Below are 15,635 nucleotides of genomic sequence, written 5' to 3'. Positions count from 1 at the left end.
TTGTTTCCATGGAAATAACTGCATAATTTTGTGAGATAATGACCCAGCAACCAACCACCATGTTCATCGTTTCACACGCCCACGAATTGCATATGGACAGACCCCACATCAGCAAAATGGCTTTTTCTTGACCTTTTGTGAGCAGTGTCTTATTATTTGACCAATTTCAGAAATTAATATTCACCGACACTAAAGAAGACAAAATAGTCTCTTCTCTTCGGTTTATTTGGACGTGTATTATTTAACAAAACAAAATTACCCTCTAAGCTGCATCTTGAAAAGGCCAGGTTCTTTTATCAAAGTTTTACAAGGGCTAAAATTCTGGACAAAGAGCCTTTGGTAGGCTCAGCATTTGTGGTGGGGCTGCGGCCATGCAAATCTTACTAATTATCTTATGGTAAAATGAGAAAATCAAGGTTGTTTTATCTCGTAAAAGTACTTTTTTTATTAGTGGATTTTTTTTTACTTTTTTTTTCGTCAACTGAATATCTATTTGTAAGGGAAATTTGTGGTAGAATTGGATTGTTTGAATAATTTTTATTCATAACTAAGGTATGTTGAAATTATTCTAATTTTCGATTTCTTTAACAATTATGTAAGGAATTAAAAATTATGTAAGTTAAACACTGAAAATCGTAATTCGATATCTGAAAAAAATCAAAAATCGGATTGATTAGGAAGAGTTGTTCACTTCATTACTTCTCCTGTTCTAGCTAAGTAAATATGTTTCCCTAAAAATAAATAAATATAAAAAATATAAAAATATAAAAAATGAAAAATGATAAGTAAACATGTTTAGAGAATTCCACACATCAAAACATAAAATTCATTTTACAAAAGAAAGCCAAGGGCCCAATAGGAACAAGAGAGGCCCAACATACAAGAAAACAGAATCCAAAGCAAACAAATAAAAAAGAAAATCCAAAGCAAACAAATTGATGCAAGATCCAATTTCAGTGTCCTCTTAGCCAATTAATTCTCAGTTTATAGTTCATCAGACTTCAAAACATGTGATTGGATAGCGCATGGCACTCCTGTGAAATCAAATGCTTATTTCACAGGAGACTGCTCTAAGAACGTTATGTACTGCTGTGCTAATATTACGAAACATAGCCAGCTTTATGTGTTTCTAAATTGGATGGCCCAGTCTTGAACATTACGATGTGTCAAGGAACCCCCGAAGGAGAGAGATGTTGGAGCATTCTAATCTTGCAACCAACCCTCATCATCCTCAAAGTGATCCAACAGAAACGGAATTTAGATAAACGAGGTCTCCAAGCCATGGTTACTGTTATATACTTATAGCTGAAGATCATGGGAAAAACCCTAACTCAATAAATCGGTATATTTGATCGCAAACACCGCAATTTATGATGCAGAAACAGTCAGCAGATGGAAACCCAGAACACTCCCAACTGATGATAAAGCGTCTCAACATCAAACAAATACAAGCATGGTTAGTTGGAACGCAGAGTAACTCAGAAGCATTACTAAAATCATTCACAAAAAATCATTCAGCAATGATGCTAGATAACATGCAAATGAAAAGCTTTACTGTAAAACTTCTGCAACTGACTTGCATAGCTAGATATAACCAGCACATCTACAATGCCAGAAATTAATCTAATAAATCCAAGTGACAAAAACAAACCCAATTCTAGAGAAATCACGATAGAAAAGTCTATAGACAGCACTTCTGGCAACAGCTTAAAGGCCACTTTCTTTTCTACCAAACACCCATTTAATAGCCACCATCCCCGCGGTAACCGCCGCCACCACCACCACCATTATATGGTCGAGGACCAGTTCTCTCAGTGGCAATGCTTACGCGAATGTTTCGCCCATGCAACTCCTGAAATTCAGCACGTCCAGCCACAAGATCATTATAAGAAAAGATTAACAGCTCTCAGAGGGGAGCTATCACTCACAACTGCAGTGTTTAAAGACTTTAAAACAAGTATTTGACCATCCATTTTTGAATAACACTTCCACCATGTGGGACCTTGAATTCTGGATAGTTCAAATTTATGCAATTCCATAACCTCTCCAAAATAGAATTCAAATTCTGACCTGGCCATCCATGGCATTAAGTGCTGAACTAGCAGATTCATCACTGGCGTAGTCAACAAATCCAAACCCCCTAGACTTTCCAGTATTCCTATCCATGATAACCCTTGCTGCACACAAAAAAATCAACTGTTAATACCAGTACATAGAAAAGAGACCAACAACAGACCCTAAAGACATCATCTCATTAAGCTTACAAAATCCCAAGGAAATTTCTTATGATAATAACATTACTAAGGAAGGAGAAAGTAAATATATAAGGCGATATCAGCATCTTGATGCAATAAGTTATTTTATTCAGCATTCGAATGCCAGTTCAAATTACTCAATGTCACTGTAAAGAAAAAAAAAGAAGCAAAAACCTCCAACTCTTTTTAGTTTTTTTCGGAAACAAACACAAGATCCTGCATGCAAAAGAAAATGAAGACAACTAGAAAAAGAAGTGGACCCAAGGATCCCAATAGATTTCTCCTACAGAGGTGCAATAGAAAAAACCTAGATTAAGAGGCTGGAGACAACCCAAATAGCAGGAAGATACAAAGTGACAAAGTTATTGAACTACAAAAACTTACAAAATAAATACATTACTCAATAGTTTTCAAGTAAACCCAAAGTTTAAAACCATTTGAGAATTTGAGGCTGTTCCCTAGATACAGAGAAAGCATCAGATGGAGATCATTAACAGATGTGGAATTGAAGGCTGAGCAGAAGCAGTAATAATAGCAACAATTGAAAACCAAGATTTTTGGTCTTGGTTACCAAATATTCATTTCGCCTAACTCCATAATGTGAAGTATATTATATAGCACATGATGCAGTATGCAAGTCTAATGCTCTGCCTAAACAAAGTTTTGGTACGATGAAGAAATTGCAGGTATATATACTTTATGGCAAGAAGTTAAGCTTTTCAGCAAGCCTACAATAACAAAACACCACATTTAAAACTTACCCTCAGTCACATCACCAAAGCTAGAGAATGCTTCTTTAAGAGACTCGTCACTAGTTCCAAATGAAAGGCCTAACAAACCACAATTTAGAAACAAAATGTCAAATATAAATCTACAGGATCTCTAATTAGTCATCTTAGACACAGATTGTAATATACCTCCAATAAAAAGCTTGGAGGACATGCAGCGGGCAGCATTAAGCATAGATGCCATGGGTGCTTGTCCATTCTGGGAAATGCTATGCCTCAAGAGGCTCCCAACTTTGTTACAGAAAGCCATTTCCAATGTTCACTGTTCTCAGGTGTTCCAAGAGCCTGCACCAGCAACAATTCTCACCATCACAACAAAAACAACAGCAGCAACAAAAACATCACGAATAGATTGCTAGATACTACAAGAGTTACTCAAAATGAACACATATATTCCAAAGCAAATATGCAAAAAATTGTTAGAAACCACTTCCAATAAAAAACAACTTGCTCTATACTACAGCCAACATATTTAAAATAAATCAATGTCATTACACAAGTAATTTTCATTATTTCAAATCAAACAACACAACCAGTAGCAGGAAGACTTCGAGTGTATTGACAAGAAACAAGTCATCAAAGGTTGAAATTACTTTCCCCATTACAAAGCACCAAATTTTTTTTTTAAAAAAATACTCTTCGGTAAACAAAAGTTTATTTACAGAACCAAAAAGAAATTTGGCAAAAATATTTGACGACACTAGGTATATTTCTTCAATAAGTACATGCCAGAGACTCTGAATCTCCCACCAAGAATATGAAGAGTCTTGCACCCCCTAATACACCCCAAACAAAAACTATTTGGGTCAGACAGGAAATTAAAACAGTCTTGTTCCCCCACTGCGTCGCACACCTAGCTGCTTTGATCTACTTTCTAAAATGCAAACGGATAGAAAACGCTCTCTTTTCCATTTCCTCTAGTCTATTTATTCTTCAAACCTACATTCTCTCTCTGTTACTACCATTTTCCTCAAGCTGATCGGTAGCTAAACAAATAACATACAATACCCAAAAACACGGAGTCATACATCTTCCTACTTATAAAAAAACATCCAAAACCCAGAATACACCTATATTTACATTCCCAGAAGAACAACAAATAAGAAAAATCAGTAACAAAACAGGTCAAATAAAACATGGAAACAGATACAATCTGATAACATGCATTCAGAGAGAGAGAGAGAGAGAGAAAGAGAGGTAGGGTTTAGGAAAGGGGTTTACCTCAGAGAGAAATGAGGATGAAGAAGAAGCGGAGCGGCTAGGGTTTAAGCCGAAAATCAAAAAGCAGTGAGGTTGTGACTGAGTCACTATCTTGTGGGTTTTATAGGGTAGGGCTTAAGGGGAAGATTGGTTCACCTGCGGGTGTTACTTCCGCATATGCTTTTATCATTTCAGATGAGTTACGGAAATGCCCCCCCTAAAATTTTGTATCTCATTTTCGTATTTTTTAAAATTATATATTGTGTAAATGGTGGGGCCAAAGCCCAAATTAACTATTTGATAGCCTGGACTCTTTTTGAACTATTTTTCGCATCAAATGAATAATGCTACTTTTACTACATTTGTATACCACATTCTTATACCATTTTATATGGCAGCTGAGGTGTACAGCCACATCAATTAAAATTATTTAATATTTTATTTTATTTTATGATTTATTTCAATATTTGTTTTTCTAATTGTCTTAACTAAAATACACTTTATTGATTTAATTGATGTGGCATATAATATGAACATGCCACATCATGTGGTATAAAGATTTGGTAAGTGTAGCATTACTTCTTTAAAAATACACCCAAAGCCAATTTACAACATAACAAAGAGACTTCAAACTTCACATAAATTACAAAATTGTCATCGATTTCTTAAAATAAGTCCCACCCTAAAACCTTATAAAAAAAACCAAAAACACTCAATAGAGTATCAAAGTAATTTAATAATTAAAATTAAATTCAATACGGCTAGTTGTCATTTTTTTGGGTTTTTTTTGAGTTTGTTTGTCGAAAGTAAATGGTATTGGGTTTATTTACATCATTAGTGCTAAGAATGAGTATATAACTAAATATCTCTAAAAGGAACTAGTATTGTGTCATGTTGAATGTTTCGTGTTCTTAACTTGAGAAAAAGAATTCATTCAAAGAACCAAAGATGTATAAAGAGCGATATGATATAGTGGACTCCTTAAAATCTTTCTATGACAACCTTATGGGATAAATCCCAGAGGAAGAAAGAGTACTATACATGTCATGGACTAATAAGAGAGTCCAATTCATGTCACTTTGGACCATTACAATAAATAAAAAAAGGTTAATTGCGGTTTAGTACCATGTAGTTACAACCTTAAGGCATGTTAATCCATGTCTTTCCAATCGCATACCCCGAGCTTGTAAATTTGTTACAATCTGATTCTACCGTTAGGGTTTCCGTCAGTTGTACCGTTATTTGCTGATCTGGCACTTATGGGGCCCACTTTTTTGCTAGTTTCGAAGTTCTTCCAAGGGCATTTTTGAACTTGGATTAATAGGCCTCTCCCGCCCTTCCGCCCTCCAATGTGTCAACAAATTAAGCACCAGATTACCAAAAAAATCTTCCACACTTGCAAATCTTCCACTTGATTTTCATCATACACTGGAGAGGACAACGACGCAGAGCTGATTGAGAGAAGGCTACAATGAGTTGGGATCCACGACTACCTGGAGAGGACGATCTAGTTTATGGTATGTGGGGATAGAGGTTTTATTTGAAATTTTTTTTTTCTAGATAAAGGTTTCGAAGTTCACATATTTGGATATTAGGGTTTTAATAGTGATTTATTTGGGGGTTTAGGATTTTGAGTTCGATTTTTTGGGGAAATGGTTTCAAAGTTCGCATATTTGGGGAACATGGTTTTAATATGCGGTTTTTTTTTCTGAGTTCACAGTTGTGGGGATAAAGGTTTCCCAATTCGCATATTTGGGGTTTTCTGGTTGTTGTCAATGGCTTTATGTAAGGAAAGTTGGTTTGTGGTCTTACAGTAACCCATGTGATGTTTGGCTTTTGGTGTGGAAAGTGACTTTACTATATTTAATAATTCAAATACAGTGGTATAGTAAAGTGCATTCTAAAAGTGTTTGCTCGGATTTTTCTGTCTGGTAATTGTTTAGTTGGTGATTTTTGTGTATGTCTATAAATCCATGCAATGTGTAAGAATAGCCTAATGTTGGATCATCTATGTATGCAGACGATGATTGCTTATTTAGCATTTGACCATGGTGGAAGACTGATACACAAGTACTATGTGGATGGAACTGTTACATACTTTGATTATGTTGATAAAGACAAGATTTCTTTAATTGAAATAGAGTGCATGGCTGTGTATTTGGGGCACATTGGTAGGATTGATTACTGGTATAGGGTTGAAGATAAGGGTGATTTGAAGAGGGTGGAGTTTGACTCAGAAGTTATTCAAATGTATGAAAATGTGCCTGAGGTTAGAATGATTAACACATACATGGATCATCGGGACAACCTTGATGATGTTCTGAATAGCCAAATTGATTCTAACGTGTATTGCCATTATTCTTCACAAGTATATCATTATGTTACAGTACCCACCCCGGATTCCTCAAAACCCAGGATGTAACGATCTGGTCCTAAATAAATTTTTAATTATTAATTTATTCAATTAAAAGACCATTTGCCCTTAGAATATTTTATTATGTTTAAAGTTGACTTGTTGACCGAAAAAGAATTTGGGAGTTTTGAATGTACCGTTGCGTAGAGCAAGGCGAAATGAGTCCGTAGACACGTAGTGGGTTCGAATCGGAGTTGTAACGAAAAAGATACGATCAAAATACCCTCAGTGGCACAATCGTAATTATTGCACAAAGGGTTTGATAAAATCTAATTTCTCTCTCTCTCTCTCTCTCTCTCTCTCTCTCTCTCTCTCTTTTCGAAACTCCGCCCACCAACCATGGCAACGGATGGGACCGTTTCGCTCGAAACTTCGCCGGCTCCGATCTCTCTCCTCATGCAGCCATTTTTGGTGATCAAGGTATGGAAATTCATCCATTCTTCATGAGCTAGTTGATGGTTGGGTAGGATTTCATCAATTTTGAGTCTAGGTAGTTTGATTTTCGAATTGGATTTTGACCGATTTTGGGATTGCGATTCCAGCCACTTCCGGTCACCTTTTAGGGTAGGCCTAAACAAAAGCGACCCCAAATAAGGTGTTACACATAGGGTAGGAGTCTTGAGCCGTGATTTTGAGTTTTTCAGTGAAGCGTAATCGCTTTGGGCACCCACGCGTTGCCGGCGCCTGTGGCAGAGCGTGGGATTTGTAGAAAAAGGGCATTGTGTCCTGATGTGACCTCCTGGTCCTCACGAGCGTGTAGGTACTTTTGGATTCCAATTTAGTTGACGTTTGAACCCCGAACGGATTTCGCCTATTGTGCATTATCAGGGTTCGATAAGTTTGAACCGTTGGATAGTCTTGAATTTAATATATGTTGATCTAGGCATTCTTAGGATCGTGTAGGAATTCACGGATAGTGGATCAGAGCCCTGGATGTTCCGATTTAATAACTTGAAGTTTGTTTTATAATAACCGTCCGATCGTGCGATTGGGAGCGATCCTATTGTTCAATCGGGACCAAACTTGTAGGACGTGTATTTTAAACCTGGTGGAACCCATAGGAACTTTCGGATCAGAATTTGGAGGTCATGGGCCCTGCGGGCCCAGTTGACTAGGTGGGATAGTTTGCCCCCTCGGTTGACCATGAGTCTTTTGAGGTAGTTTCACACATTCGAAAAGTAAGTAGGATGACCTTGTAAACGAGTCTTAATTGTTATTTGAGTTTAAATTGGAAATTGGTTCTTTATGGGATTTCCTTTAAAGGTTGTTGCTTATCGTTAATTAATATTATTTGATTAAATTATGCCGCATTCTACTATAGACTTGTATCGCTAAATTGTGAATATCTCTATTATTATTGTGATATTTGAGACTTAAAAATTATTCGGAATACGGATTATATATGTTGAGTACCACCCCTCAGATACTAGACTTCACATGCGTAGCGTTGGAATTTCCGGCATATGGGAGAATATATGACTATCAGGTCTCACACGTGGCGTTGGATTTTCCGGCAAATGGGAAGAATATGTGATTATCAGGTCTCACAAGTGGCGTTGGATTTTCCGGCGTATGGGAAGAATATGTGATTATCAGGTCGCACACGTGGCGTTGGATTTTTCGGCGTGTGAGACACTTCCCATACGTGGTGTTGGATTTTCCGGTGTATGGGAAGAATATGTGATTATCAGGTCTCACATGTGGCGTTGGATTTTTCTGTATGTGAGACACTTCCTCTACGTGGCGTTGGATTTTTCGGCGTATGGGAAGATTATGTGATTATTTAGTCCACATGTGGCGTTGGAATTTCCGGCGTGTGAGACACTTCCCATATGTGGCATTGGAATTTCCGGCTTATAGGAAGATTATGGTAAAAGAACAGGGAGGGGAATAAAGGATTGTTATACTATATTGGGAAAGTTAGATGTTTGAAAAAGATTATGTTGGGTAGGATGTGATTTAAAGAAAAGGGAATGGGGTAAATTATAAAATCTATTGTAATTGATTGCATGTTGTTGGAACCGGGATTTTGTTAGAAGAACTACGTGTGGCTTGATCACTCAGTAAGGGTACGTAGGTAGCCTGGGGTCCCACCTGGGTGCAGCCGCAAACTAAAGTTATTTTGGTCTTTGGATGAGTTTGGGCTGAGGCCTTAAACTACTTGCGTTTGTGTTAGGATGTTAAACATCACATGATGGAATTTTGAAGGTTGTGTTATGTTGATTACAGTGGGCATTCATAAAAATTGTTCGGATTCATTATCTGCATGGCTTAGAATATTATTTGACTTAAGAGTGTTGTTGGTGGTTGCGCTTCGGATTATTAGAAGGCTGGAGACCGTTTATGTGAATTGCATGTTGTTATATTGTGTATGCTGCCTGTTGAGTTATTAAATTGTGAATCTTGTGCAGGTTGAAATTTTGGGAAATGTTAAATTTATAGGGGAGACTTTGCCAAAATTTGGTTAGAAAGTCTCAGTCTTTAGTATGTGGGTCCGGCATCGGTGTGATGTCCGGGATTCCACAGGATTAGTCCCGGGTTTTGGGGAATTTCGGGGCGGGTCCTGTCACAGGACGAATCTCGTTGTAGTTTCCGACATCACCCTGATGCCAGGCCCACTTACTAAAGAACGAGACTTCTTACCAAAATTTTGGCAATCTCCCCTGAAAATTGAACATTTCCCAAAATTTCAATCTGCTCAAAATTCACAATTTAATATCCCAACCAGTAGCATGCTTAAACAATAAACAGTTTACAACAAAGTCATTCGGCCTCATAAATCAGACCCTAGAATGGGCGATAACATAGCGTATATAAGAAATTCAATTACAATAAAAACAAAGCTCAAAGGGGATTAAATGATGAAAGAGTCCTACGAAGGCTCAAGATTTGGAAGCACACGATCCGGCTCGGCTGCGAAGCTCAGTCAACTACTGATTGGGGGGTGCAAAATAGAAAAGAGTGAGTGGACAAAAATAATGTTTAATTTAGTGTAAACCAACATAATATAACCCCACCGTTTAGAAAACTATGCAAGAAATCCAAATGCATTCCAAAACCATCATAATCAAGTATATATATCAAGTTAAATCAATACCAGATGCCAAGTCCGAAATCCATAAAGAAAACTTTACAAACCTACCATTCAAATCTTATAAGTCCCAAAACAAAACTCTCGAAAGCATACCCATTGGCACGACTGGCAAGGAAGTATCGTCACCGAGAAACAAGAACGAAGGAATAGTTATATATATATATAATATAAGAGATATATATAATATAATATAACCAACACCTAGTTGTACCGGGGATACAATCCAACTGGGGGATTGTTTAACTAGTCCACAAGGCAGAGTCCTCATGAAGAGTCCTCAATTCACCATGTGGCTAAGGAACGAGCCGTCCAACTGAGGGACTAACTCTCAGCTAGCACGTACAGTCAAGACCCTCAAAACTCGTACGCCTGAGAAGAGTCCTACGCTCACAGACTACGCAATCAATGATGTCTCAGGTTCCGACATTTCCAAGTATCAAGTTTCCACACCCAAGTTCCAAATCCAGGGAGGTACATAGGGTAGTACTTATAGCACTCCAAACTCACATTTTATACTAATTTCTTTCCACAATCTCATCTTAACAAACCAAGTACCCCATACTCAAGATACTCAAATATATCAAAATCCAAAATATATTGCTAATGCATCATGCATAATTTTTCCATCATAAAATCCATGCTTATTATTTGAAAACAAAGTCCACTCACAAGTAGTCCCACGCTGCTTGACCCTGAGAGGGTCCCGCCTGCTGCGTATGTGTGGTCGGAGTAACTATTTCATAATACAAATACTAGATTAACACAAATCGCTTCGGATGAGAACTTTAAATTAAAATCTTAATTTCCCGAGTTTCAAGTAAGTGCACGAGGAAAGAGACGTTCTGAGGTCCAACTACCCAATTCGGATGATGGAACAGCCTAGGGAGACACTTAGTCAACTGGCGGTCAAACTTCCCAATTCAGGTCAACCGGGCCCACGGGGACTCACGACCTCCGTTTTACAATCAGATAGTTCATAAAGGTTTCACAAGGTCTAGGATACATGCCCTGCAAGTTTGATCCAAAACAGAAGGTCGGATCACTCACGGCCGCACGATCGGAGGGTTATTGTAAAACACAAACTTTAAGTTATTAAATCGGAACATCCAGGGCTCCGATTCAAGATTCTCGAATTTCGACACGATCCTAAGAATGTCTAGATCAACATATTTTGGAAAGGAGTCGATCCAATGGTTCGAACATATCAAACCCAAATAACGCACAATAGGCGAAATCCGTTCGGGGTTCAAACGTTAATCAAAACAGGATTCAAAAGTACCTATGCACTCGTGAGGACCAGGAGATCACAATGGGACATAATGCCCCTTTTGCTACAGTGCCCACGTGCCGCCACAAGAGCCAGCAGCGCGTGGGTGTCCAAAGTGATAACACTTCTCAGGAAAATCTCAAAATTACGGCTCAAGACTCCAACCCTAGGTGTAACACCCTATTTGGAGTCACTTTTGTTCTTAGGCCTATCCCAAAAATTGACCAGAAGTGGCCAGAACTGCGATCCCAAAACTGGCCGAAATCCAATTCAAAATTGAAAAATTCCTACCTAACCATCGGTTAAATCATGGAAAAGAAGTGAGAAAGCATACCTCACTCGTCAAAAATGGTGCCCAGATGAAGGAGAACGAGCGACGGAAAAACTACCCAAAAATCGACGTTGTTTTTCATGTAAGAAATGCAGCGGTTGACGACGGGAAATGGCTGGAATGTGTCGACGGGGCTGGGCCGGTCACTTTGGAACAAGCGTCGTGGGCTGCAGTGGCCGGATGAAGCGGCTTCGTTTTTGCAGTCCGGGGAAGGGACGACAAACTGGTGTAGAGAGAGGAAAAAAAAAATTGGATTTTTATCAAACCAGCTTCGAGGAAATTACGGTTATGCCACTAAGCTTGTTTTGATCGTAACTTCTTCGTTACAACTCCGATTCAAGTCCACTACGTGTCTATAAACTCATCTCAGTATGATCTACCTAACAACACTAGTCACTGCCCTAAACTCTTTCGGATGAGAAAATGACCAAAATACCCTTACCCCAAGGTTAAATTCATAATTTCATATTTAAATTTAAATAGGGAATTTAATTGGGAGTCGGGGTGTTACAGTCCAGGTGTTATCCTTCAAGAGCTACCCGAGTTTGATAAAGCAATTGTTGTATATGATAGGTTGGATAAAGCTACATCCAATGAGGCACACAAGACTAGGAAACCAACTCTATCAATGAATTCAGCTACTGCCAGAGGTAAAGAAAAGGTGGCAGCAGTTGATGAATGCAGTGTACAACATGAGACAAACAAAGCTACTTCCAAAGGGAAAGAAAATGTAGCAGAAGTTGATGAAGGGTGTGTACAACATGATACCACCAAAGCTACTGCCAAAGGCAAAGAAAAGGTGACAGAAGTTGGTGAAAGGTTTGTAGATGCTGAGATTAATGAAAAAAGAAGATATGTTAGGAAGAGGAACCCCTCAATTCAACAAGAAGCTGATGATGCTGACGATTCTTTAGAAACTGATGATGAGAATGACCCTGACTTTGTAGATGCCAATAATATGACATGGGTTATTGCTTATGCTCAAGTGGAAATGGAAACCAAGGATTCATGGATATGGTTTTTGCAGCTGCTGATGAAGGATATTAAGTTAGCAAACCAATATGAGTTTACATTCATAAGTGATAAGCAGAAATTCTTAGTGGAGGCTTTTGAGGAAGTCGTGCCTAATTGTGATCACAGATTTTGTGCAAGGCACTTATCTACAAACTTCAGTTTGGTATACAAGGGAAAAATATTGAAGGATGCAATGTGGAGGGCTGCATTTGCAACCACAGTTCCAAAGTTTAGAAGGGCAATGGAAGTGTTGAGGACATTAGATGGTGAAGCTTATACATGGCTAACAAGTAATGTTTTAAGAGCATTTGCAACCACAATTATTTTTCTGTAATTGAACTCAATGTACATTTACTAATTTAAATGTTATTTACACTACTACAAAAAAGCAAAAAGACGACGGTAAATCACCGTCGTGTATTCGGTTTTTCAATGGTCGTGGAATCCACCGTCATCTTTTCCCTCATAAACCACGACGCTAAATCACCGTCGTTGTTAAAATATACAACGTCATCAACAAACACAAAACGACGTCTTTGTACTGCAAAAAGAACTAAAAAAGCAGTCGAGGATGAGAATAGATGACCAACTCTCTAAAAAACCGTCGTTAAAAAGGAAAAATATGACACATATTAACAGAACAAGGCCGCAAGATAGACATACAACGACGAAAATTAAAATAAGACGCCGTTAAATATCATTTTCACGACAATAAAAAATATGGCGTCTTTAAATACATTAGAAGACGACGTTATTGATTCACTACTACAGCCGTCGTAAAATAAATTTTCCACTTCGATTTTTCTATAAAAGATGACGTGGAAATAGTTGTCAGTGTCATTATTTACGACGTATGTATTTATAGAGTAGACGTTGAACAACGAAACAACGTCGGTTACAAATATATGAGAGTCGTATTACAAAATTTATACGTCCTATTTTCAGAAACAAACAACGACGATAAATATTAGGCGTTGTTAAATAAAACAACGTCGAAAACAAATAAAAACAGACGTGTTTAGTCTGCTAAAGTTTTAAAAAATAGTCGAGGATGAGAATAGACGACCAACTCAAACAAATCACCGTCGTTAAAAAGGAAAAATATGACACATATTAAAAAAACAAGGCCGCAAGATAGACATACAACGACGACAACTAAAACACTACGCCGTTAAATATAATTTTCACGACAAGAAAAAATATGACGTCTTTAAATACATGAGAAGACGACGTTATTGAAATCTACTACATCTCTTATTTACAAACAACCGTCGTGAAATAAATTTTCCACTTCGATTTTTCTAAAAAAGATGACGTGGAAATAGTTGTCAGTGTCATTATTTACGACGTATGTATTTATATAGTTGACGTTGAAATGCGAAACAACGTCGGTGGCATTTATATAGTCGACGTTGTATTTATATGTATTCATTACTCACGCCGCACTTATTAATGTAGACGACGTTGAACTTCTAAACAACGTCGGTTCCAAATAAATGAGAGCCGTATTACAGAACATATAGACGGCGTTGATTATGATGAGAGCCGTATTACAAATAACGTCGTTTAATTGATATTAGACGGCGGTTATAATGAATTACCGTCGGAATTCATTTCGTTCCTCTTCGTTTATAAAAGAACTTGCGACGTGGAAAATGTATGATGACGTCGTATTTTTTAACGTTCAGATTATTTATCTCATTTTTTAGACGTCGGTATTATGGGATTGGAGTCGTGTTATTTAGAATTACATGGCGGTTCTTAATCCTTCCCCGACGTGATATCCTGAATAATTGCTTCACAATAGCGTCGTGGTTCTTCATTGTTACGTTGCTTTAAGGCGTCGGTAAATATGCTGAATAAATGGTTAACCATAACGTCGTGTTTTATTTGAACAGACGTCGTTTTTTATGCAGAATATAATGATGTAATCTGGAACCAGTATTTTTTGCACTGATTGTTTTGTGGCCAAAACCTGTATAATGAAAGTGAAGAAATCACATTACAATATATTACAAAATTAATGTCATACACTGCCAATTACATAAGCATCATTCAATCCATATATCTTCACACCCACCTCGAATATTTTGACCACCTAACTCACCCACCAGTTCATCAAATGTGTCAACATTTGGCATCCCTCTAGTAAATGGCTCACACTCAATTATCACATCACCTAAGACTTCATCACCAATAACATCATTATATTCTCTATTAGGCATTGATAACACTACCGACCAACCACGATGCATCGGGTCGTCAACAAAAAAATATTTGTTTGACTTGAGAAGCCAAAACAAATTGGTCATTCCTATGTCCAATTTTACTCAAATCTACAAGGGTAAATCCAAGTTCGTCGACTACAAGACCAGAACTATCTATCCAATCACACCTAAAGACTGGGATTGTAAACTTTTGGTAGTCAAGGTCCCAAATTTCTTGAATGACACCATAGAAACCCATATTTGAGAGAATTGGGTTTTTATCCTTGGCACTAGCAACTTGCATGGTATGTGCAAGTAAATAAACTCCACTATTTTGAGTTGTCCGCACATCATCTTGTGCCTTGATATTGAATTTAATACCTTTAATAAGATAGCTCCTATATAATGGCATTGCCATGTTTGGACCAGCTGCTAGCCACCTTAAATTTTCTGATAGCCATGATTGTCTTCCTCAAGTTCACTTTGAACCTGCAAATTAATCAAATCTTAATTCAATCTAACATAGAAATAAGAAGAAAATTAAAAAAGAAATATGTTATTCAACAACATATACCTTGAAGCGTAGCCATTGAATGAAAGTGCTATTGTGCTTATCCTGCAGCCACTTTGTTCTCTTTCTAAATTTTGGATAAGCAGTCTTGATGTGGATCATATGTTGCCTACATGACACGAAAAATTCAAGCATTACGGTCCCAAATATATAAGATAAACATAAGAAATAATTTAAAATGGAAACTTAAAGAATAAAACTCATACGTACTCGATATAAGGTAGGACTTCCTCCGTATTCTCCAAGACATATAGATGTGCTTGATTCAACAGGTCCTGATCAACTACGCTCACTGTGCAACCTGATAATGGCTTTGAAACTCCCATCTTTTGGCTTGAAGGCACTCCAACTGTACTAACATCGGATAAATGCTGAGTACAAAACTCTACCGCTTCTTCAGCTATATACCGCTCAGCAATGCAACCTTCGGGACGAGTACGATTCTGAACATACCCCTTCAGCACTTTCATATATCTTTCAAGCGGATACATCCAC

The 15,635-nt window shown here is 37.6% G+C and overlaps 1 protein-coding gene across 1 annotated transcript; it reads right to left on the bottom strand.

The window, feature by feature from the left end:
* Window positions 1-1,396: 1,396 nt before the first annotated feature.
* On the bottom strand, window positions 1,397-4,378 carry LOC117616272 (glycine-rich RNA-binding protein 4, mitochondrial). The gene is made up of 5 exons (XM_034345530.1): window positions 4,265-4,378; window positions 3,173-3,328; window positions 3,017-3,085; window positions 2,071-2,177; window positions 1,397-1,852 (listed from the first exon to the last, which is right to left on the bottom strand). The coding sequence occupies exons 2-5, from the start codon at window positions 3,291-3,293 to the stop codon at window positions 1,742-1,744; spliced, it is 408 nt and encodes a 135-aa protein (XP_034201421.1). The 5' UTR covers window positions 3,294-3,328; window positions 4,265-4,378; the 3' UTR covers window positions 1,397-1,741.
* Between the last annotated feature and the right edge of the window lie 11,257 nt (window positions 4,379-15,635).

This window comes from Prunus dulcis, chromosome 1, assembly GCF_902201215.1.
Source record: "Prunus dulcis chromosome 1, ALMONDv2, whole genome shotgun sequence".
Lineage (NCBI taxonomy): Eukaryota > Viridiplantae > Streptophyta > Magnoliopsida > Rosales > Rosaceae > Prunus > Prunus dulcis.
The sequence above is the reverse complement of the archived record's forward strand: the minus strand, read 5'-3'. Positions and strand labels throughout refer to the sequence as shown.